Source organism: Stegodyphus dumicola, chromosome 8 (genome assembly GCF_044657685.1).
Source record: "Stegodyphus dumicola isolate Sdum_Otavi_A_Nest chromosome 8, ASM4465768v1".
NCBI lineage: Eukaryota > Metazoa > Arthropoda > Arachnida > Araneae > Eresidae > Stegodyphus > Stegodyphus dumicola.
The window spans coordinates 122,965,429-122,989,093 of record NC_140775.1 but is presented as its reverse complement, the minus strand read 5'-3'; the positions used below and the strand labels follow the sequence as shown (position 1 = coordinate 122,989,093).

The window sequence follows — 23,665 nt, the reverse complement described above, 5'->3', positions numbered from 1 at the left end:
TTTCATAAACATTAGGTAGAGCACCTAATAAATAAAAAAGACTTGAGTGAAGCTTTTCAATGAGAAGAAAAGTGGCAAGTGGCATTATTTCAAGTTGTCCACTAACAATGCACAGTAAATTTATTCTGCTTCTTAACCATTTTACCTCAACTTTTAAATATTACAATTCACACTGAATATTTTAAATACTTTCCTTTTCCAAAAAGCTCCTAGGAAATAAGTCCCAATCACAAAGACGAGAGGAATCATATACTGCCCAGGACATGCAGTAATTAGCATTAAATTATAAAATTTTTGAAACATTTATATTTTACACTTATAGTTGTCTCACATACTTTAAAGATGACTAGTGGCTTTTTATTTAAATTTTACTAACAGCTTTATATTGATTCTCTCTTTTATGCCTCATTTCATCATGTTCTTAGTCAGTTCAGAGGTAAATGCAAATTTGATGTGAAGTGGTATAAGTTAAACAGTGAAATGAAATAGTAATCTGTATGACTGTTACACAGCAGTTGGTAGCTTAGAGACAGAATTGCTGATCAGAACAGACGTAAATGCCTAAAGTTGGCAACTTATTTGCACTTAGTCCCACCTAGTGTCATAGCTTAATGTAGATTTGCTGAAGTTGTAACCAAGTTAATAGTATTTAATATAGAGCTCCAATAAACCACTGAAGTATCAGAGATGATAAGTTATTTTGTATTAAGTTTCATTAGTTGTAAGGAATAAATTTTTATGTTACTTTTACATTTTTGTGTTGTATCTTGCATACACAATAAGGGTTAAGGAAAGAAGATAACTCACCTTAACATATAGAGATAACTTCTGAGGGTGAGCAGCTAGTTACAAATAATTAAATTACATAGTTAGATACTCTTAGTCATAATAGATTTACATGATTACATTAATTTCTTTCTTTCTCTTTTTTTTTTTTTTTTTTTTTTAATTTCTAAAAAATATCCATTAAAAAGAACTAAGAACATTATACAGCAGTTAGAATTTAGGATATTGATTTTAAAATATTAGTACAATTAACCATTAAAAGGAACTAAAAACTATGTTTTGTAGCAATAACAAAATATTCGTGCTTAACTTGAATATTTTCCAGATAATCCTTTTTAGCATATTTTCTGAAGAATCATTTTTCTTTCTCTTTGTAAAACCAATTTCTTTTTTGAATAAATTTCCTTTTCATTTTGGAACTTTCAGATTTAATCAAAGATTTTTGTTATTCTAAAGATCTGCTTGTACTTAAAATGTATAGAAGAAACTACTAATTTTACTTTTTTAATAATATAAGTATTGAAAATAAACATGAAATGATATAAGGTCAAGACCAACACTGGGGCCAGTGTGACAGAATTTTTAAAATTTAGGACAGGCACTGAGACATATATGATGAAAATTTTAATTAACTTTCAGTTTTTAATTTGATTGCTTGGATATGTGTGTCTAGTGGAAAGATAAACATATTAAGAGAAAGATTTCTTAGATAAAAAGGAGAAATTCAATTTTCTTTTTCACTGCTTTCACCAAAAGATAATTTATCACAAATTTCCTACAAAATACATCTATTATGTGTTAATATCAAGAAGACACTTTTCAGGAAATTGTAGGTCTATAAATTTTGCCCTGGAAATAATAATCTATAAACCTTTAGACTTTCCAAGATGCAGGGTCTGAAATATGAAAGAAAAATTATCCCTACCAGCTCTATAAAAACAAAAAGCCAATATTTTTGTAAAAAGTGAATTTTCAATAGCAAACTGACAAACATTTAAATCTTTTGAAACAATTACCTGAAAAAAATAAAAAAGACAAATGAAATTCATTTTTAAATAGGAACAGTAGCATTTTTGTTTTTTCGAAGTACTTTGCAAACTGTGCTCTATAGAATTTATTATGTTTATTTTCAGAATCAAAATACAGGGTTATTCAAAAAGAAACAGCAGATTTCAAACATTTATTTCTTCCAAACTACAAAAGATAGAAACATGATTCTAATGTTTATGGATAGAGAAAAGTTTACAATTATGGTATGCATTCAATAACTGCAGTTTGTATGGCTTCTTGTGCAGACGATGTTTTAGAACTCGCCACACAGTTGGTTAAGGAATTTTAAGTTATTTGCTTGCAGCAATGTGGATTTCATTGGGCTCCTTTCGTAAAGTGTATGAATACGCTTGACATTCTTGTTCAATGTGCGTAACGGCCCATGCTTTTCCCTTTGCAGATACAACCATCTTCTACGAATTTTCAATGCCACTCGTAAATTTGCTTATGACGCAGTGGTTGTTTATTAAACTGACGGCGAAATGCTGGCTGAACTGCAACAACGGACTCTAGTTTTGCCAGTTGTGGAACACAAAAAGACTTCTGCTGTGGTGTCGCCCACCATTTCACAACAGACTACCAACCGACAAATAATACCAGAACAAACAACAGCGCCAAATGCAGCCATGATTAGAACTTTTACCCGCACTAAATTGTACACTTTTCTCTATCCATTAACATTAGAATCATGTTTCTATCTTTTGTAGTTTGGAAGAAATACATGTTTGCAATCTGCTCTTTCTTTTTGAATAACCCTGTATTTCTAAGTCATCAAAATGGAAAGTAATGTAACTTAAATAAGAAATTTTGTATCTAAACTGATTTTAAAATTGCGAAAATGTTCATGAGTTGACAAATTTAGCGCTGCATAATAAAAGAACTTACTAGCACGTAACCCCACCAAATAAACAGGCTATGGCCTAAGTTCTATATACACCTGAAAAGAAAATGCATAAAAAATTTCAATATGAATGAAATTAGTTCATTCTCTCCAAGCAACAACCAATTCGTAAATAAATTTTTGTTGCCAAACCAGGAAACATAAATTTTTGAGACTTCAGGTTAATACATATATGTATGATGTGATTTGAATTTAATGCAATATTACAAATTTTTCTCAATATCAACATAAGAATTAATATGGCAATAACATATGTCAATTATCCTAACCTGAAACAAAAAAGTTGCCAATTGTTCCTATTTATTTAAAATGCCGACTTTAATAAAAAATTTTCAACACATGACGTTACATGCAATCGTGCATTTTCTTTAATGCCAGACTATGACCATATATAATAATAAAAATAATAATGAGTTTAATGTTTGGCAATGCTATTTTTATTTCGAATTTTGTAAAACTTACAAATTTTTTATTAACAAACTCTAGAATTTGAAAGCAAACAGTCGTAACACTTTCTGAAATAAAACATTTTTATCTCCGGCGTACAAGACTTATGCCACTTGGAAAAAATAAGTGTAAAAATTGGCATTTTCAAGTTAATATCTCTGCTGATTTAAGTCTTACGAAGATGAGAATCGTTGAAATGGCTCCCCATAAATTTTTGAAATCGAAGGGTACCTCTCTCAAAACTCAACTCCCTGCCTTCCAGAGGAGATGATGTCACAAACAAACAAACTGACAGATGCACACAGATTTTAATAGTATAGCTATCTCAAAAAGAGAAAAGTAATTTCTGATGTAATATTTTATAAATTCTTCATTAAAAAAAGAACTTGAAATGTTCACGCTTCAACCGAAGCAGGGCATCATGCTTCTAAAACTCGAGTAACACCATTTATGTTAAATAGGAGGAAAGAATTCAAACATTAACCCAAATACATATTTGCCATATGCATCATCAAAAAATATTTTTTTCAAAATGTTTATTCACACTCAAAATGGCAGTTGTAAAAAGACAGACAGAAATATGTCAGATGGGCAAAATTACGGAAGTCTTGATAATTTTGGCCAAAATTATGGACATTTAAGAACCAAAATTTTTTTCCTAAAGACTTTTAAGGACTGGACGAAACATGGCATAACATTGTAAAGCAGGCAAGTTCAATCCACTGTTTTGAGAGCTTATTGATATAACATCCCATAGTATAGTAAAAAATAGAAGAAAGGATAACAGCATGTGCCACTGAATTTGAAAATGAGAAGTTGTATGATTTTTAATTGATATAATTACTGACATAAAGGAAATTAAAAATACATTTTTAAGAACAAAGTAAATTATTAATATTTGAATAAAATATATGAAACTCAATTGAAACTGTTACACTCTCACATTAAATACAATAACTTAATACATTTTCTGTCTGGACTATTCATGCAAATGGCAAAATATATAGCTTAAAAACATTACGTTTCACTATATTTGCTAACGCATTCTTATCTGCTGTGAACCTTAGTTGCAAAATTAAAACTGAATACAAAGATATGCAACAGCGAAAAAAATTTGTTTCAGTGGTTTCCCACAATTTGTAGCTGCTAGAAAAAAATTTCCAGTTATATTTTATGTTCATGTCTGTTATTGGAAATATGCCTATTTAAGAACACAAACTTTTCAGTTTGAAACAAAATTTTCAGAAGACTATATTCAATATAACTTTCTGGATCACTAGATATACATACAGTAGCATTAAAAAAATGTATGTGCAGTTGTTACTAGACTTTTATTAAGTATTATGGCACTTGGTATGCTTTTAATTGTTCAATGTTTGAGAGATTAAGAAATTCTTTCTTCCCAAATATGAACAATATCAGCCAGTTGTAAATTTGTAAGCAGAGTTGTGTTCTTTTGCACCCACTGCAGTATGTAACTGGAATGCGAGCTGAGCTTGTTGATGACCATCAAAAGGTTAAAAAGCCATGCAGGTTAAAGTTCCAAAAGGTTGGCTATTTCTGCTCTAAATGTAACACAACTGTTAGAAACAGAATATAAATATTCTAATTATGTAGATCATTATGAAATGTATGAATAAACACTTTCTTTAAATGATACAAATGTTCCCATCATTTACTATAACTCACTGGTTACGAAGATGTCAAATTTGAATCAGTTTGATAGTTTAATTGAATGACTGCTTAAGTTCAACTGCAAACTTCAAAACTAAAAGAATTTTCATTAGGAGAATATTTCAGTTTGTTGGAGATCTATATTTTCATTTAATATTTGATTCTGGATTTCAAATAATGCAAAATGATAGTAACAGATGATACAATTACAATGATATTCAGGAATGCACAAAAGTATTACTGATATATCTTAATAGATTTAGTTACTTAAATAACCAAAAGAATTAAATAACATACTAATTAACGCCTGCAGAAAAAAACAAAAAAGCATTTGGACTATATTTTATTGAAATAGCACTATACATCAAACAATGTCAAGAACTTTAATATAACTAATCATTTAATTCCACATTGAAAACATAATTAATGGTGATCAATATCTTCATATCCATCTGGCAATGGATTCACTAGAGGGTTGTGAAAGAGTGTCTTGTTGCCATCTCCCCATGGAAATCTCTAAAATAAAAATATATATTTTCTATAAAGCATTTTTGATGTAATATGTATTTACACACTAGCTGGCAAAGAAAAATTACATAAAAGCTATTTTTAAATCAAATATATATTCTAAATGATGCCACAAAGGAAATCAGCTCATAACAATTTTACTGCATGTTAAACTGAACACATTACGAGTTTGATACTAGAATTAATAAATATTTATAAATATATGCTTAGCTTTTCAAATTAATTCAATAAATTAAAATTTCATAACAAATGTATTTTTTAGATTCTGTAAATTTCGCCTGTATTAAAATAAGGGATGATAAAATTTTGCTCCGACTTAAAATATAATCCATAAAAATTTCAGACTAACATTATCATATTTATTGAAATATCTTACCATGGGAAGGGGGTGCAATTATTCCGACAACATCAGCATGTATAACTAAAAATTCAGCCAAATTAGTATAAAAAAATCTAATGTGTACACCACGACTTCCTTGTACGGAATATTAAATTATATGCATTTTTTCTTGCATTTCATTTAAACTTATTGGATTGTATTAAATCCAATACGCCGACAGCGCATAAACCACAATAGAATAAATGCATTCTTTAAAATTCACTCTAGTATTTGTTTACCCTAGCAACACTCTGGCGCTAGATTCACTTAATAGTATTGTATTTCATTCACATTATAACTCATAATGCACAAAATTTATATCATTTAAAGAATAGAATTATCTAATTGTTGCCACATGTTACATAATAAAGCTAGAATGATATATAAAAGAAATTAAGCAAACAAAACAAAAAAGAAACGGTTTTTCACAGACGATTGAGTATTTCTCATTCAATTAATTCAGTTCCAACTTCGCGAGAAGTCAAAAATACATAAAAATCGAAAATAGGTATATTAAAAATTACGAACTTAATCTTAAACACTCATTTCCACGAAACAATTCCAGAAAGGATAAAGCATGATTTAATTGGCAATAATAAATGAAGGCGTTATCTTTGTTGTTGCGAAGCTAAGTTTCTCTAGATTGGCAACAAATCCACCAGTCTGCTGTTTCAAATGTAAACAATCAATGGCCGCCATAAAAAAAAAGGCTTAGCAGCATTTAAACAACTTTAAAATTATTGATAATTCTAAAAATATTGCATACAGATTTGCTAAAGGCATAAAAACCTTAAACGGAAGATAAAAACAACATAATTCAATCATTTTTAAAGCAAAAAATGTTAAATTTACACTCAAATACGAACAAAGAAACTGAGATCGCTGAGCCGGGTGACAGAGTGGATATATATATAAATATATTTATATACGTTTGGTGCGGCCGATTGCAACCAAAATACGAGGTGCACATCTACATGTTATAGCAGTCCTATATACAAAATTTCAACGTTCTGAGGCTACTCATTTTTGAGTTATGCGAGATACATACATACGTACGTTCGTACAGATGCCACGAAAAATTCTCTTCAGAATTCATTTTAAAGCAGTTTTATAATTTTTTTGGAGGAAACAAGTCTTTTATTCTGCCCTTACGTACAGATATCACGCAAAAACATCGTTAAATTGTATTCGATAGCGGTCAAAATGGATATTTTCGTTGAAATATGCTGCCTGAAACTTTTCACGATTACAACACTTCCTTTTTACTTCGTACAAGGAAGTAAAAATGCTCTTCAGTAGACTTATTTTCTTGTTCTTTTATAAAATTTTGCAAGTTAATGTCTTAAAAGCTGAATAATGCTTCTGAAATAATATTTTTCACCCAAAGGCAAGTAAATTTCTTTCAAAAATATGGCTCTTTGTTTCTTATTTTAGAATTCTGCAACTCAAATCAGATTTTATTATCTTGATACTTGCACATCACCTTGCTTACATTTCAGACAAACCCATGTGAAAATTATTTTCCTCAGTCAAAAAACTCATTTTATCATTCTCCTGTCTTGACAAAGCAGTTCTTCACGAAGATAAATGAGAAAAATGAATGTGTGTGTGCATATGTACCTAGTTGCTCTAAATGCTTTCAGTATGTTACATGCATACTTATCAGTTATGCCCAGCAAATTTCAAAGTGATGAAATATAGTAGTACTATCAATAGATGGCACTCTTAATATTTTAATTTAAGATGCTAGTTTATGGAACGCAAAATTATTTCATAATGATTAAAAAAAAAAGACGTGATAAACTGTATAATATGACAATGCTCGATAAACTCGCAATGTCTTATTGAAGTAGTGACTATTACCGTAATTTCCGGAAGAAACGCCGTGGCGTTTACATGTTTTAAAAATTAAATTTTCAGCGGGTGCGGCGTTTAGGTGCACTAAAAATAAAATATTTCCTATGATGGTCATTGTACATAGTTTGGATGGCCTTGTCATTGTGCATAGACTGGTGCTGTTCCCACACAAAAGACGACTCAGTTGCTTTTTGCAAATGTTATTTTGTTTACATTCTTTCCCTTGAACAGACCTACATGCCTTATTCACCCTAAACAAGATCTCAGAACAATAACATTCTACCCCCTTTCAAATCAACATTCTCATCAGTTTGAACAGTCTCTCTCCTCTGCCATTCGATGAATCTTCCAGGACCCATCCTCTCCCCACCCCTGCCTTTTCTGCAATTTTTTTCAAAGGCCGACACCACTTCACCTGCCTGGCAATTACGAACTCTGACATATTTCCCCTTCAGCATGAATGGATTGATTTATCTTGGCATTCTGCCAAATACAGATCCCATCAGTTTGGGTACAAGTACTTGTTGGATAGTTTTTAAATAAGAAGGAAGCGGAAAATTTTTGAAAATGTCTCTAAATGGCACAGAAACTAAACATTTCTTACCTTTAATTTATTTTTGAGTTATGGTTTCATTTCATGCATTTTTCTTAACTGGTATGTCATATATCAGGACTTAGGTTGAGTTTTTGCATCTATACGGCCCACGACGATGTCACGTGCAATTTAATCTATTGCGGCGTTTCTGTGTAATTTAAATTTTTTTCCCACCATTTTTCTCGAGTGTGGCGTTTACGCTGATGCGGCCTTTCTTCCAGAAATTACGGTATATCTAGTCACTTTGGAATTTGCCTTCAATTAACGGATAAGTACTGACATAGGACTTTGTGTATCTCAATTATAATTTTTTATTTACTAAACTTTGAAACTAAGTTCTTCAAATTCAGTAACAAAAACAATTAAAAATACAGCACAGAATAATATCTGTTAACAATTATATTTTTTAATGTTTTAAATGAGGAGAAACACAACTTGCATGATAGCTTGATATATGGAATTTGCGGCATGCATTGGAAAATGTCTGATATCAGACGTAGATTTTTATTGCATGTCTGTAAAATATACAAATCTGGAATTTGGTTTAGAAAGATGATACTCTTAGATGGTTTTGGGGCTCTAGTGTTTCTGAAGACAGGTATTTCACGGTCAGAAAAAGAATGTTAGAAAAGTTAAAAAAATTTCAGACCTTAAAAATTCACAAAATTGCTCTTGGTTAAATTTCTGAATATATTACGAGTACTGCTATTTAGATGATTTTATATAAGAATCAAAAACGAAAATGACTCATGAAAAAACATTCATGTTGAAAGACAAATATCAAGATAGCTTTCTACATTAATTATTATAATTACAATAAAGAACTGGCATATAGTTCATATAAACAAACCTTTCTACGAATACGTAAATGTTCATATGGGATAAATTCTGGTCTCTCATGTTTCAAGTGCTCAATGTGCTCTTTTTCACCCAAGTAGGCATTCACCATAGCAAGTCCAATTGCCGGAAAGGCCACAAAATAGGTCAAATTTCTCCATGTTTTCACAGCCCCTGTATGTATATATATATATATATATAAAACATTGCACTTACAAAACAAAAATGCAAAATCAGATCAAATACAACAAAGATAACGTACTTAAAAAAGATCCATCAAATAAAAGAGCTGCTTAAAAAAGAGGATTTCATTTGAAAGGTTATATTACAAGCTATTAAATGAAAATAGGAAAAGCATAAAAACAGCAACTGGTTAATTTTTGGTAACAGAAGTATGTATTATTTTTTTATGCGAAATTAACTAATTCTAAATCCTCCCATTTTCAAAAGATGGCAACTTGTGATTAAAGACTTCTGAATTAAGTTAAGGAAAAAATAATTTTTTTAGCAATGACCTCCGAATAGGAAAACTAAATGACAGTTTAAAAATACTACTCATACAAAATGCTCACAACGTGCTCGAATAATTTTATTAACATGACTGTGGATATTCTACAAGAGGTAGTGCTGCAAATTTCTATTATGTTATTACATGTTAAAAATGGTAAGCTTTTTCCGCTAACAATTTGCTTTGTTTAACACATGCTTAACGAGAGGATTTGGGGATCCAAAAATCTTCATGTCAGAAAGAAGTTGAAATGGGACAGCCCAAAAGTGAACGGTTGTGTTTATTTAATTATGGTAAAGCCTCAAGGGCTTTCTACCTAAGGGAAGGGATGCCTTTGCAGAGGACGTTTTAAGGGAAACTGGCACATATATACAATACACACAGGGAAAACCACGAAAATGCCTATGTAGCCAGCCCGTTTGCGGGATTCAAACCTTAGACCGAACTATCAGCGTTCAACGACTTTAACACTTGGTCACTGGTGGGTTCCCGAACGTGAATGCTCAGTGATGGATGCCGCATCATAAGATTTTAGGAACATTTTTCTTCTAAAAAAAGTAACAATAGCAAAGTTTATCTAAATACATTGATTAATTACATTTGACCACAGCTGAATGACTATCAAACAGAGGTCATTTTTCTGCAGGATGGCACGCCACAATATTTGCCATTCAAAAGTGTCAAACACTGCAGACCAGAATCAGAAATGACATTGTAAAAACTGATCATGCCATGTTGCACCATCAGACGCAGCTGAAATATCAACTCGATATTTTGCGCATAACCAATGTTGCACAAGTCAAGATTGTATAACTTGCCACAAAAAAAACTGAGCCTTGCTTGTGAAAGTACGATTAGTACTAAATACATACAAGGTGTGGCTATTAATTTCCAGGACTGCTCTAATAACATCAGAACAGATGATGTGAGAAACGTAATTTTTTAATGTTTCGAAGTAATCCCCACCTGCCATAATACACTTCTGTGCTCGGCTGTATAAGTTGTGGAAACAACTTTTAAAGTCCTCTTTCGGAAGGCTCTTCAATGTCGAAGTCACATTCTTTTCGAGGTCTTCAACATCCACAAAGCGTGTTTCTTTGATCACAGTTTCAAGTTTGGGAAACAAAAAGAAGTCTGCGGCGGCAAAGTCAGGAGAGTGTGGCGGATAATGCAGCTCCACAACCTCATGTTTGGCCCAAAACCTTTTCACTGGCAACGCAATGTGGGGGCAGGCATTGTCATGCAACATGACGTCGACATTGAACAGCCTTCCGAAAGAGGACTTTAAAAGTTGTTTCCACAACTTTTACAGACGAGCACAGAAGTGTATTACGGCAGATGGGGGATTACTTCGAAACATATTAAAAGGTTACGTTCTTCACATCATTTGTTCTGGTGTTATTAGAGCAGTCCTGAAAATTAATAGCCACACCTTGTAAATTGTTCCATTCCCAAACAACAGGAAGTTTTACTCAGAGATTTTGTAAATGCTTGCGGTACGAATTCGTTGGTGACGTGCATAATATAATAGATGATTTAGAGGTAAAAGTTTTTGGATATTTTATTTATTTTATATGTGGAAATGTTCATATTTGGAAAGGGTATATACTTTTTCGCGATCAGGTAATTTCATATATGTTCTTTTTACTGGGTTTAAAGATTCAGAAAATTGTCATGTATTTTCGTGAAATTTTTCTAATTTATGAGAAAAAAGCAGTGTACATGGATATAGTGAAGAGTGTGCGCAATGCCATTTTTGTGTAATTCTGGGATTTTTTTAAAGTAAAAATAAGTCGACGTGTACATGGTTTATGTGTATGTGTTATTTTGAAAAACGCGTAAGGAGTATGGTATTGTGCACTTTTTCCCAATTTTGCAGTGAATATTTGTCATGATTAAGCAGTTTTGTTAGATAAAATTTCTAGCATAAGTGTAATTCGGCTAGTAGACTGTTGGAAGAAGTGTTCAGTAGATAAAAAGAAAAGAAACATGTCTTTACTTCGTGAAGACAAAATGGCGGCGGGAAAAAAAAAAAAATAGAGAGTTGCTGTAGGAGAGTTGGTCGCCAAATTTTCGCCAAGTTACCATAATGTAAAGATCAACCACCAAAATATTTCACCTTAATTCTCACTTCCTGGTTTGTATAATATAAATTTAGTGCATATTAGTTTTAAATAAATATATATTTAATATATAAGCAACTAATGCATATGGGTTATAATTTCAACTGCTTTTGCCTCTGGAATCATGAAAACTTGTTTATGCTTCAGATCAAAATGAGAAAACATTTCTCAGTCTAAAATTCACTTCTTTTGATACTGAAAAACATTTCCTCAACTGAAACACTCACTTTCAGTCTTTTTTATATTTATCTTTTTACTTAACAGTATATAAATAACACAAAAACATAAACATAGTATAAAAACATATTACAGTACAAATAAGGCTACTTGATTGCTGCCAAAAAATGTAATTTAGCACCAATAATAGGTAAGCATGACATTACAATATACTTATAAGATCTTCACTTCCATTTTATGCAACTGTAATTCACAGTAAACTACAGTTTAGTTTTTGTGAAGGTCAACTGTTATTTTTCCTTTTTTCTCTTTTTGGAATAAATAAAATTTTAGACATATATTCTACAGAACAGTATTTTCAAACATCCTCAAGGAAGATTCTGGGATTTGACAAAAAAAGTGTAATAAAAAACCACTGCACAACCAAATGAAACAATTTAGATAAATTCTAATGAATTTTTTTCCTTCAGATAATCTCAAAGCTTTAGCTCCTATTTATTTTATTTCATATATGTTGTAATTGTAACCTATATCAGTTGATTACATAATTAAAGAGAGCTCTGCAATTATATTATTAAATAAAATTATCTGTTTCTTCCAAATTCAAATGGAATAACTAGCATAAATTCGGTAGAATCTCTGCTTACACAAATGATGAGAAAATATTTACATGAACCAAATCACCCCACAGCTATACAGGGTGATTCAGAATTGTTTTTACAAATTAAGAGTGGTGATAGTACTCATCCAGATGAGAAATAATTACCATAGAACATAGGGTTGCATTCTGCTCTGAGAGGCAGATAGAGGAATATTAGAATCCCAACCGGAACTTACAAAAGTGTTGGAAGAGCAAATGAACGAGACCAAAAGTTGTACAATCAGTTTAGTGAAAAACTCACGGAGAGTGCGCAAAGCGGATAAAACCGAAAGGTTGATCTTTGGATTATGGTAACTTGGCGACCAACTCTGCTACAGCAAACCTCTATTTTTTTTTTTTTCTGCCATTTTGTCTTTACGAAGTAAAGACATGTTTCTTTTCTTTTTTATTTACTCAACACTTTTTCCAACAATCTACTAGCCGAATTACACTTATGCTAGAAATTTTATGTAACAAAACTGCTTAATCATGACAAATATTCACTGCAAAATTGGGAAAAGTGCACAATACCATACTCCTTACGCGTTTTTCAAAATAACACATACACATAAACCATGTACACGTCGACTTATTTTTACTTAAAAAAACATCCCAGAATTGCACAAAAATGGCATTGCACACACTCTTAACTTTATCCATATACACTGCTATTTTATCATAAATTACAAAAATTTGCACAAAAATGCAAAAAAATTCTGTGAATCTTTAAACTCGGTTAGCACATATATGAAATTACCTGATCGCTAAAAAGTATATACCCTTTCCAAGGATGAACATTTCCACGTATAAAATAAATAAAATATCCAAAAACTTTTACCTCTAAATTATCTATTATATTATAAACGTCACCAACGAATTCATACTGCAAACATTACAAATGGTTACAAATACTTAGTGTCAAAAATTTAAATTATTTCCATGCACATTTACTTCAACTGAAACGTATACCAAATTCCTACACACATAAAATTCACAAAATAACTATCATTTAATTAAAATATCCCTAAACCATGTACAAGTCGACTTATTTTTACTTAAAAAAAATCCCAGAAATGCACAAAAATGGCATTGCGCACACTCTTCACCATATCCATGTACACTCCTTTTTTCTCATAAATTAGAAAAATTTCACGAAAATGCATGACAATTTTCTGAATCTTTAAACCCGTTAAAGAGAACATATATGAAATTACCTAATAACGAAAAAGTATATACCCTTTCCAAAGATGAACATTTCCAAGTATAAAATAAATAAAATATCCAAAACCTTTTACCTCTAAATTATCTATTATATTATAAACGTCACCAACGAATTCATACCGCAAACATTACAAATGGTTACAAATACTTAGTGTCAAATATTTAAATTATTTCCATGCATGTTTACGTCCACTGAAACGTATACCAAATTCCTACAAACATATAATTCACAAAATAACTATCATTTAATTAAAATATAATTAAGTTCAAAAACACTACTTAAAAATATAAATAAGCACATACATTAAATTAATAAAAATTAGCTTACAATCCTAATTACTTTAAACTAAATCATTGCTAATAACAATTTTCCAATAATACCATTACTTTATTTACTCCTTACATTTAGAATAATGCATAAATATAATATCCTCAAATAATTAAAAATACTAACTTACCTAATCTTCTTCAGAATCATGATTACGTGGCGGATAAACTTTAATAAACTTCAGGATCTTTAAAATCATACTTATAGTTTACAGCAAGGTACCAGGTAAAATAAATAACTTAATAAAACATCTTTACTTCTATCTCGCACAACCTTAAAAAAACACTTATTACTACCCCTTTCAATCCCACTAAATACCCATTTCGAATTCACTTTAGTTAGGGCCATGGGATCCAAAAATTAACCAACACTGTTTCACACAACACAGAATAAAGCTAAATACAAAATTTCTAGATTTTTTCCAGATTTCCCCCCTTTTCTGATTAAAGAACTGTAATTCGTCCATTAATGTCACATGACATATCTCATGATCTCTCATTTCCCTCACACAAAATAATGCGCAATCGGAACTGAGTACTTCTCACATTATTACCAAAGTCCTAGGTAGTAACCTTTATCGCCTCCAAAATGTCGCCAAACTACCAGTTACCATATTAAAAAGATCAGCCAACCGAAAATTTGGTTAATTTGAGCTTAGACTTTGATGGCAAACACTCAAATGCACATCTTTGGTTAGCAAGGTCTCAACCTCGCAAATGATTGCAACAAGTTAATTATCTAAATTATTATGGGGAAATTATCTATTGGAAACTGCTACCTTGATATCAAGTATCAAGGTAGCAGTTTTTTTCTCCTTCGCCATAGGAACATAATAGCCTATATCTGTGAGGAAATTTTAGATCGCTGAGGTAATTCCCAATCAAGGTTGTTTTAAAATAATTATATTTAATATCTTATTTATAATGTTGCAACCTATAAATTACTGTCAATCAATTTCTTTTTTAATTTTAACTATGTTAAAATAAATTATTAGTTATAATAGACATGTACAATCCATGTTTGAGCTAAAACATTTGGTTTTGAAAAGCAGACTGCCCATAAACAATTTCAATTTAGATTCATTAGTTGTTCAATTTTAGGTTTAGCACCTCCAATTACAAATCTATCCTTGCCACCATCCTCTTGTAAGAAAAAACCGAGGTTAAAAATAACTATTATTTTACAAATAAATAAGCTACCAGAGTAGAAAGGAGCAAAATTATTTAGGCATATGCAGGGCTGATGCTAAGCTTTTAATTACTTCGTGCTTCTTTTTATTCTAAAAATTTGTGGGGAAAGTGCAGAATCGCCCACTGCTTGGCACATTTTTAAGAATTGCACATACTCAGTATCCATGTACACATCAACCTATTTTCACTTAAAAATATCCCAGAATTGCACAAAAATGGCATTGCGCACACTTTTGACATGTACACATCAACCTATTTTTCACTTAAAAAGTCACAGAAAATTGACAAAAATCCAATTCTTCTTACTCTTATAAAAAGCGCCAAACAAATATGTGGGCGATTCTGCACTTTAGACAAAATTTGGACATCCTATGCAATTGCACTAGTCCTGAGCATATGTCTCCACCAAAACATTTAAGAATAAAGAATTTGAAGGAAAAACAGACATGACAATTATCGATAAAGATAGAACAAGACAATGAAGTTTCAGAATAAAATTCTTAATCATAAAGCGGGAAACTTTTGCTAATATAAGGGCGGCAGAATGGAACATAATATTCAGTATATTTTAGGAAGAAACAAATTTGCGAAGTTTTAATCTATTCATAACAGATGTTCAAGCAATTATTCACTTTCCTTTGAATCGTTACTGTTTTAGACAGAGAAAACCTTTACATAACAAATAAATTTATATTCTGTTCATATTCAAATTATGTGATTTTATACTTTGTAAAAAAAAAAGTAAATAACTGCTTAACATAAATGTATACCATAACTAAATTAATAAGGGTGTTTGTAGAATACTGCAACATAATTTAAACCAAGAAAAACAAACAGTTTACAATACAAACTAAACAAAAACTATTCTTCAAGAAGTATATTATTGAACCAGATAATTAAAAATTATTTCACAAATAGGAAACTAAATTCGATAATGTAGCTGTAGAAACAAATCCCCTAACTACGAAAAGTAGTTACCAATATTCAAGTAAAAGTTAATGAATAAGATTTAATATATGAGTAAAAGATAAGTTTTTTTTTACCTTCATAGTCTTTAGGGTTTGGTGGATGAAGAATTGTATTCAAGCGAACAGACGACGATTGAAATCCTCGAACAAAAGTCTTAAACACAGCCATCTTGTCCCAAAAATGACCTGCACCTGATTCGTTAAGATAAGTTGTTTTAAAAACGTTCTTTATATCTTTTATTTTCTAAAAATATTTTGAATGGGTAAAGGGCTGAATATGTTAACCTCCTTGGTTATAATCGTGCTTTTTATTAATATATAATGAAATTTAATACGAACAGCATTTTATTATATTATGGATAATATTACAAAATATTAAAATGCGCATGAATTAATTTATAAAAATTTAAATTAACTTCCTAAATGCAATATTACTATAATTAAAGTATTTTGGAAAACAATCATTTCTTATTGGTGCCCAGTTTACAAAAATATTACTTTCCCATAAAAACAACTACTACTTTTTCCCATAGCAACCGAACTGTTTTCAGAAGTGTTTTACTCAAGAAACAAATTTCATACGTTAAAATTGTGCAAAAAGCAGAATTTGTTGTACTAACTAACAAAGCTTCAGATTTAAATTATGGTCTAGGATTATATCATTAGATAATTATAAAATAATAGAAAAGAGAGCTTTATCTAAGCAATTTAATGTAATTAAAGCACAAAAGTTTAAATTGTATGACTGAATTTTTAATCTTGGGATTATGTAAATTCACTTTGTGCAGTTTCTGGAACTTGCATCAGAAACATGAAGAAGGTTTCTGTTGTGAGAGCTAATGTCAAATCACTTCCGAAACAAACAAATATGAGATTTTGTCAAGGGGATCAAGAAAAGTAAGAACTGTATTAAAACCACTCACTAGTATTTTGTTTAATGAATCACATATTATTAATTCTTTTCAAAATTTATTGCATATATTTTTTAAATATATTTCTTATATTCCAAGTATTTACTCAAGATATATAGCAATATAATCCGTACACAATAATGGGATTTAGGCTAGTTCGGCATAACGTTCTCAAAAATATTTTTACTTAATGGTTGTTAAAAGTTAATTGTAATATTTTTTGGAGAAATTGTGGCTATTTAGTAGTTCCTAAAATATTTTTTTTCCAGGGATGGGTTAAACCTGTTGGGTTCTCTTGGCGGTAAAGTTTTTTGGGCCCCCTGAAATTTTACCTACCTATGTGTCTGACATATCGGTTCGCAATTAGCGCTGAAGTATAATAAATAATTAAATACATGTTATTACTTAGTAATTTTAATATTTTAATAAAATTATGAATAGCATTTTTAATTCTAAATATTAGTATATTTATTCAAAACTAAAATACTGCATATCAAGACTGAAATACATAAAAATTAAAATTGTATAAAAAAATTACATATTCCATGGTAAAGAAAAGTAAAACAGTTACTAAGACTGCACTGATTTCACCCTCTATTTGATAAAATAATCAGAATCATCATAAAACATTATCGTGGTTCATGGGGATGCCAATACTTTTATGAAGGCTGCTCAGGTAAAGCTAACAGCTGAACTTATCAATTTCACAATCCTATAAAACTGAAATATTTGCTTTCTTTCCCCCTCCAAAGATAAAATTTTTGCATCTCAAACTGGCCTTAGAAATGTTTTCTCCCCTCTTTTACTGTCTGTCAAGACTTATTTAAAATACAGCCTGTGTAAGAAGTGGCAGTAAAAGTAACACAAATGAATATTCATTAGATGTAATAATATGAGGAAAAATAAAAGGATATTTGCTGTATGTATGTCCCAGTGTTTATATCAATACATTTCAACATTACAAATACATTTATATGACATAAAAATAGTTTTTTGAAATGGATATATCTGTAAAGGTAATGTATTTTCTCATTTGATTCTATTTTATAAGTCTAGAATTGAAAATATTTGCCATAAACTAATTTTCTTACACTGGGGGATGTGCGAATCCATCCAAATATCCCAAATAAAATTTAATGATTGGAAATGTTAACTCCAATTATTAATTCTAACTAATTAGACATGTTAATTTATAATTAGAATGTTAATGTTAGCTGTGGTAATCATACAACAAAAACAACTTAAAAAAAAAAAAAAAAAAAAAAAAAAAAGTAAATAAATAAAAGCAAAAATATAATTTTATATGAAAAATACATATTACATATGCATAATAAAATTTATGAACTCTTACCTATATTCATTAAATCTGTTTTGGTTTAAAAAAATCATAAATTGTACATAAATTTAGCATTAACTTTGAATACATAAATTTAACATTGTCAGAGCCTTGGCATTGGGCACATTAAACATTATATGTACTCTGTCCATTATATATAAAATAGTTATTTTTTATGAAGCTTTTTGTATCATTAGGGTTACCACTATCTGGTTAGATTTTGCACCAACATTTATGTTTGGCACTAAGTAGCATCCCATTAACAGAAAAATACCAGAATTTTTATAAAGGAAGCTTTATTCATATTAGAATATCAGATTTGTAAAATCATTTATAAACTGAGTCCAAATTTTCCTGTATTTAATCAAATATAAATTTGTTTTTTTAAGTTTAAATAGGATATTTTTTTTAATGATTAATCTGCCGAAATTTGCACCTGGAAATGTATAAAAAATAATTTATGTAAAAGCAATTCTTTTTCAGATTTTATAGAACAGTTCAATTATAACAATTATGACTAGAGTAACTTTCAATTATAACTAGAGTGGAACTTATTAAAAGAATTATTTGTGTTGGTAATGATGGAAGAATAAGATTTACTGTATATGGATGTTTTTGGACACATCTGATTTTTGTTGAATTTCCCAAAGAATTTATAAAATTCACAGAAATTAAATATAATGAAACTGAAAGTAGCTATTTTGTATCTTGTGATGAAATTCTGGGTATCACATTGATAAATGAGAAGTGCAAATGAATTCATTAATATAAAGTGTACATGAACTAGATATGGGTAAGCATTTAAAATAATGTTTTTCAAAACAAGCAGGTGTTTAAGATGATCAGCAATATACGTGAAAGAAAAATAAAGTATTTTCACTAGTATTAAGTAAATTATATTCACAAATAAAATTGAAAAACCAAGTATCTGAAAACAAATGTGAACCAATATAATTGTAACTAAAGTTGGTGGGTTAATTGTTATTACTGCAACCAAATATCTATCTGTAAGAACTATCTGAACCAAGTGAACTACCTGTAAGAACGCATAACTTAAAATTACTGAGTTCTTTCAGAATTTAATAGAACGTTTATTTATTTATTGTTTAATTGGTTATTTATAAATGAGTTATTTACATATATTGGATGCTGTTTATCTAAAGTTTTCTATTTTATCCTAAATTCTGAATGTTTTAAAAATCCTAAATTTTTAGAATTAACTTTACAACATAATATTATAAAATCAGAAGCCTTTTTTTTATTTTGATGTCTATTTGTTTTTATAATTTTAACAGTTATCTATCAGAAAACAGGTTTTATAAGAATAGATATGCAGTGCTTTTTTCAAATTCATTTTCTAATCATATGTATTTTCAGATCAAAGCCATTTTGCTTAATGGAATCAGATTGCATGGTGGAATCTCAAGCAGAATATATTGAAAATCTGCAGCAACAGATTTATGTGCTGGAAAAGGAAATCAGTTATTTATATCCTTTTAAATGGTGTATCATTTATTTCAAACAGCTGTGAAAACTCATAATATTAATTAACTTCAAATTGGTGGAGAAAAATTATTTTCTATTCCTTTTACTTTTCTTTACAACTTCAATATTTGTTCTAATGTTATTCATCAATTATCTGTGGACTTTCATATCTTCAGTTCCTCCTTTCCAGTGTATGATAGTGTCATTCTTTCCTATACTTTCTTAATGTTAAAGAAAAAAAAAAAAAAAAGTCTGGAAGATTTTAGATTTTAATGGTCACCCAACACAATTTCTAAACCATGTTAGCTGAAACTTCAAGTCATTTAAAAAAACTTGTTTATTCTGCCCATTTTTGAGGAGAGGAGTATGTTTTATCAAATATGAAAAATGAAAAGTGACATATTTCAGCTTTTTATTACCGAAAAGCATTATCAGCATATTTCATCATTTTATTACTGAACAGCTAAGAAAGCTTTTAAAGCAAGAAAAGAATTATGTGACATGTAGAGGAGATCTAATGACAGAACGTTAGTGCCAAAACTGGTTTGTAAAATTGTATTCACGTAATTTCAATATTAAAAATACATTCTGGAAGGTCAATGTTGGAAGCTGGTGAAGACAAAATAAAGGTATTTATTAAAACTAACTGCCAAGCTAAGATATTTAATTTATCAAATTCTATCATCTACAATGACATGAAATGACTTGTTTCATTTCAAAGCTTAATATATGAGTTCCACATGTTGTTAAAGAGAAAGATTTGCTTCATTGTATTGACTTCTGTGGTTTGCTTCTGAAATGTCAAGAAATGAATCCATTTTTGAAGTAAAAAACAAAAACATTGATCATTTACAACAATGGTGAACGTAAAAGTAGAAAAAGTGAGCCATTTCAAGAGCCAATATTCATTAAAAATAAATAAATGCTCTTTTCTGGTGGGATTTTAAGTTTTTTTTTTTTTTTTTTTCAAATCTTCTACTAGACTATTCTATAATAGATTTGAAGGATTAGTGACATCAACAAACTGAGCAATGCCATCAACTGAAAAGTTTAGAAGTGATCAACAGGAAAGGTGAATTATTTTGCCATAAAAATGCCAGACATCATACAAATTTGATAACTCATCAAAAGTTGGTATAACATAAAGGAGATGTGCTACCACACCCACAATGTTTGCCAGATCTAGCACCCTCAGATTATTACTTGTTCCGCTCTTTACAAATTTTAAAAGGTAAAACATTTACTTTAAACAAGAATGTTAAAAATCACTTAGATATAAGTTTTTTGTTAACAAAAACCAGAACTTTTATGAGCATGGAATAATGCTACTATCAGAAAGATGGCAAAAGGTATAGATTCAACATGGTCTGTATATAATTCAATAAAATATTTATGTATTATATTTTCTTCTTTCTGCAAAATAAAGCAAAATTACTTTCTAAGCAACCCAATAGATTTAATGTGATTCCTGTTGGACAATGCCGTCAGTGGGACCTCTTGAAGTAAAAAGTGTTAAAAGATTTGTTTCAAACATAAAATTCTGAATTCTGTGTCACAATTTTCTTTTCTTTTCAGAATCCTTAATAAAAATAATAATGATTTCTGAGTTTTCAGTAAGTTTGCTGATCGAAATCTGTGGTAAAAGTAAACTGAAAAATATTTCTTCAGATAAGTTCCCTCTCTTTGTTTCTCTTCCCCTCCCATTTAAGACACTGGAAGTGTTGTCTAGTGTGTTTGTCATCATAATTGCATAATGTATTTAAGTTCATCAAAAATTATAACTGAGCCTTAATTTGTCACAAAAGAACATATCTGCAAGAAAGTAGCAAGCAGCATCCTTCTATGATTGCAGAAGGAGAAAAGATGGTGAAGAAATTGGCAGTTAGTATGTCTTTTATTTTAAGTAGACTTAACTTTAAAAATGCAAAAGTATAAGAATATTAACTAGTATTAGCAATATATTAGTTCTGCTACCAAGAAAGTACACAAAAATTCTATTCATGCTGCCATGGTGGCATTCCAGATCAGATTGTTCTGTCTTTGACATTAATTGGAGGGGGGATCATAATCAAACAAATTAAGAATGGCCCTCAATTAGTGTGCACATTAAAATTAATTGTCTTGTTAGAAGATACAGTGCCAAGTCTTTGCGTTATCTTTTATGCAGCAGTTTGCTTTCTTCATGTTTTAGTGCTTTAAAAAACAAAATGAATGTATTTTTACAAATGTAAATTTTTAATAATTAACCTCTGCAGGATTAGCCATATCAAATGTCTATAGAATGAGTGGGCAGAAACCATCAGTTCTGAAATTACTAATGTGCACAGTACAAAACTGGGCAATTCTCTGATGTTGTTTTCAGCAAAAACAGACATAGGAAAAAAGAAACTGTTGTTCCATGTAGTTTTCACTTAAAAAGAATCAGATAATTGCATTTATTTTGGTAATTGACACAAATTTTGCAAGGAATGACTATTTGCACTTGAACAGAAAAGCAGTTGAAATTCTAGAACGGAAAATCACTGGATTGATGTCCTTCCTGTTTGTTCATAATGATGCTATTGCTAAAGAGATGTTATCAGGCTATCACATTTGGCACTTTGATGCACATTTGGCGACTGAGACCATATTAAAAGGAAATCACAAATTTTATTTCATATTAGTGCTATAAAACATGAGAGGAGTGTTTAAAGCTAAAGATGAGAATACTTTAAAAAGAATCTTAGAAACCAAAGGCTTAAAATGTAAACTTTATTCGTATTTAATATACTGTCTTGTTATTTGAATAAGAATAACTTTAATGTATTACTTCTTAATAGTCAAGTTACCTTGGGGTGAATACTAGCCTTTACAAGGCTAAGATATCATCTCCACTACTCCTTTTCTGGAGGTATGGGTGCATGTTGCTTCATGACCCTGGCTGTTTGTGAGAGCATCATCTTATCAATACCATTGATAATGTTTAGCTCGAAATGTCCCAAGATGCTTTAATCCCATGTTCATGCCCTGAAATTCTGGATGATTTGAAACAAAATATTGTCAATAAAAGTCAGAAGTATTGATAGAAGAGTGCTTTGGTCCAGAAACTGGAATGTTTTCAACTGTATCTTCAGGAGAGCAAAGGACATTTTCAGAAGTTACTGTAAATGCTGATTGTTACCTACAGATATTCTAAATTATGTAATAAATTGGTGTTAACTTTATTGTAGTTGAAATAAATAAATATTAGAAATATGTCAACTTCAGGTAAATCATTATGGAGTTAAATTATATGTTTACTATTTGTGTGGAGGATATTTTTGTTTCTTGTTTTCTAAAATAATTAATTAACTATATGAGATTACTCATTAGAAATAAAAAACAAAACAACAGCTTTATGCAAGGCTTAATAGTCTTACTCAATATTCCAATTAAATAATTTTATCTTTACCCTCTAAACATTAAAAGAATATTTCAAAAAGGAGATATTAAGAAGCAGTGTGTTGCTGTTACTAGTTTTTAACTTTCTTCTATGAGTTGTAAGGTGATCCAGTACTTTCTGATTATGTATTGTTGTGCTTTTAGCATATTTTTCTGTATATATGCGAAAATGACGAATTCACGTGTGAACGTAGGACCGCATGCATGTTTTGAGTATATTTACATTTTTAAAAAGTTAGACATTATTTTTCTGATCAATATTTTTTTGCTTTAAGTGCTCTTTTCTATTCATTGTCATAACAAA

General features: G+C 29.9%; 2 protein-coding genes across 2 annotated transcripts in view; one reads left to right on the top strand and one right to left on the bottom strand.

Moving 5' to 3' along the window:
* Window positions 1-5,184: 5,184 nt before the first annotated feature.
* LOC118203581 (cytochrome c oxidase subunit 6A1, mitochondrial-like) lies at window positions 5,185-16,440 on the bottom strand. The gene is made up of 3 exons (XM_035375867.2): window positions 16,285-16,440; window positions 9,068-9,228; window positions 5,185-5,374 (listed from the first exon to the last, which is right to left on the bottom strand). Exons 1-3 carry the CDS (start codon window positions 16,376-16,378, stop codon window positions 5,282-5,284), a joined length of 348 nt encoding a protein of 115 aa, XP_035231758.1. The 5' UTR covers window positions 16,379-16,440; the 3' UTR covers window positions 5,185-5,281.
* A 299-nt stretch (window positions 16,441-16,739) lies between these two features.
* The window catches only part of LOC118203582 (uncharacterized), a 28,882-nt gene continuing 21,956 nt past the window's right edge, over window positions 16,740-23,665 (top strand). Inside the window, exons 1-3 of the mRNA XM_035375868.2 lie at window positions 16,740-17,106; window positions 19,834-19,944; window positions 21,744-21,822. Of these exons, the coding sequence (XP_035231759.1) occupies window positions 17,021-17,106; window positions 19,834-19,944; window positions 21,744-21,822 (276 nt within the window). The 5' untranslated portion in view covers window positions 16,740-17,020. The remainder of the gene's footprint in view (window positions 17,107-19,833; window positions 19,945-21,743; window positions 21,823-23,665) is intronic.

Coding starts and splice junctions, on each gene's coding strand:
- LOC118203581 (XM_035375867.2), bottom strand. CDS start 16,378: ATGGCTGTGTTTAAGACTTTTGTTCGAGGATTTCAATCGTCGTCTGTT. Junction 9,229..16,284: donor AAACCCTAAAGACTATGAAG/GTAAAAAAAAAC, acceptor ATATACATACAG/GGGCTGTGAAAACATGGAGA. Junction 5,375..9,067: donor ATTTACGTATTCGTAGAAAG/GTTTGTTTATAT, acceptor TTTTTATTTTAG/AGATTTCCATGGGGAGATGG.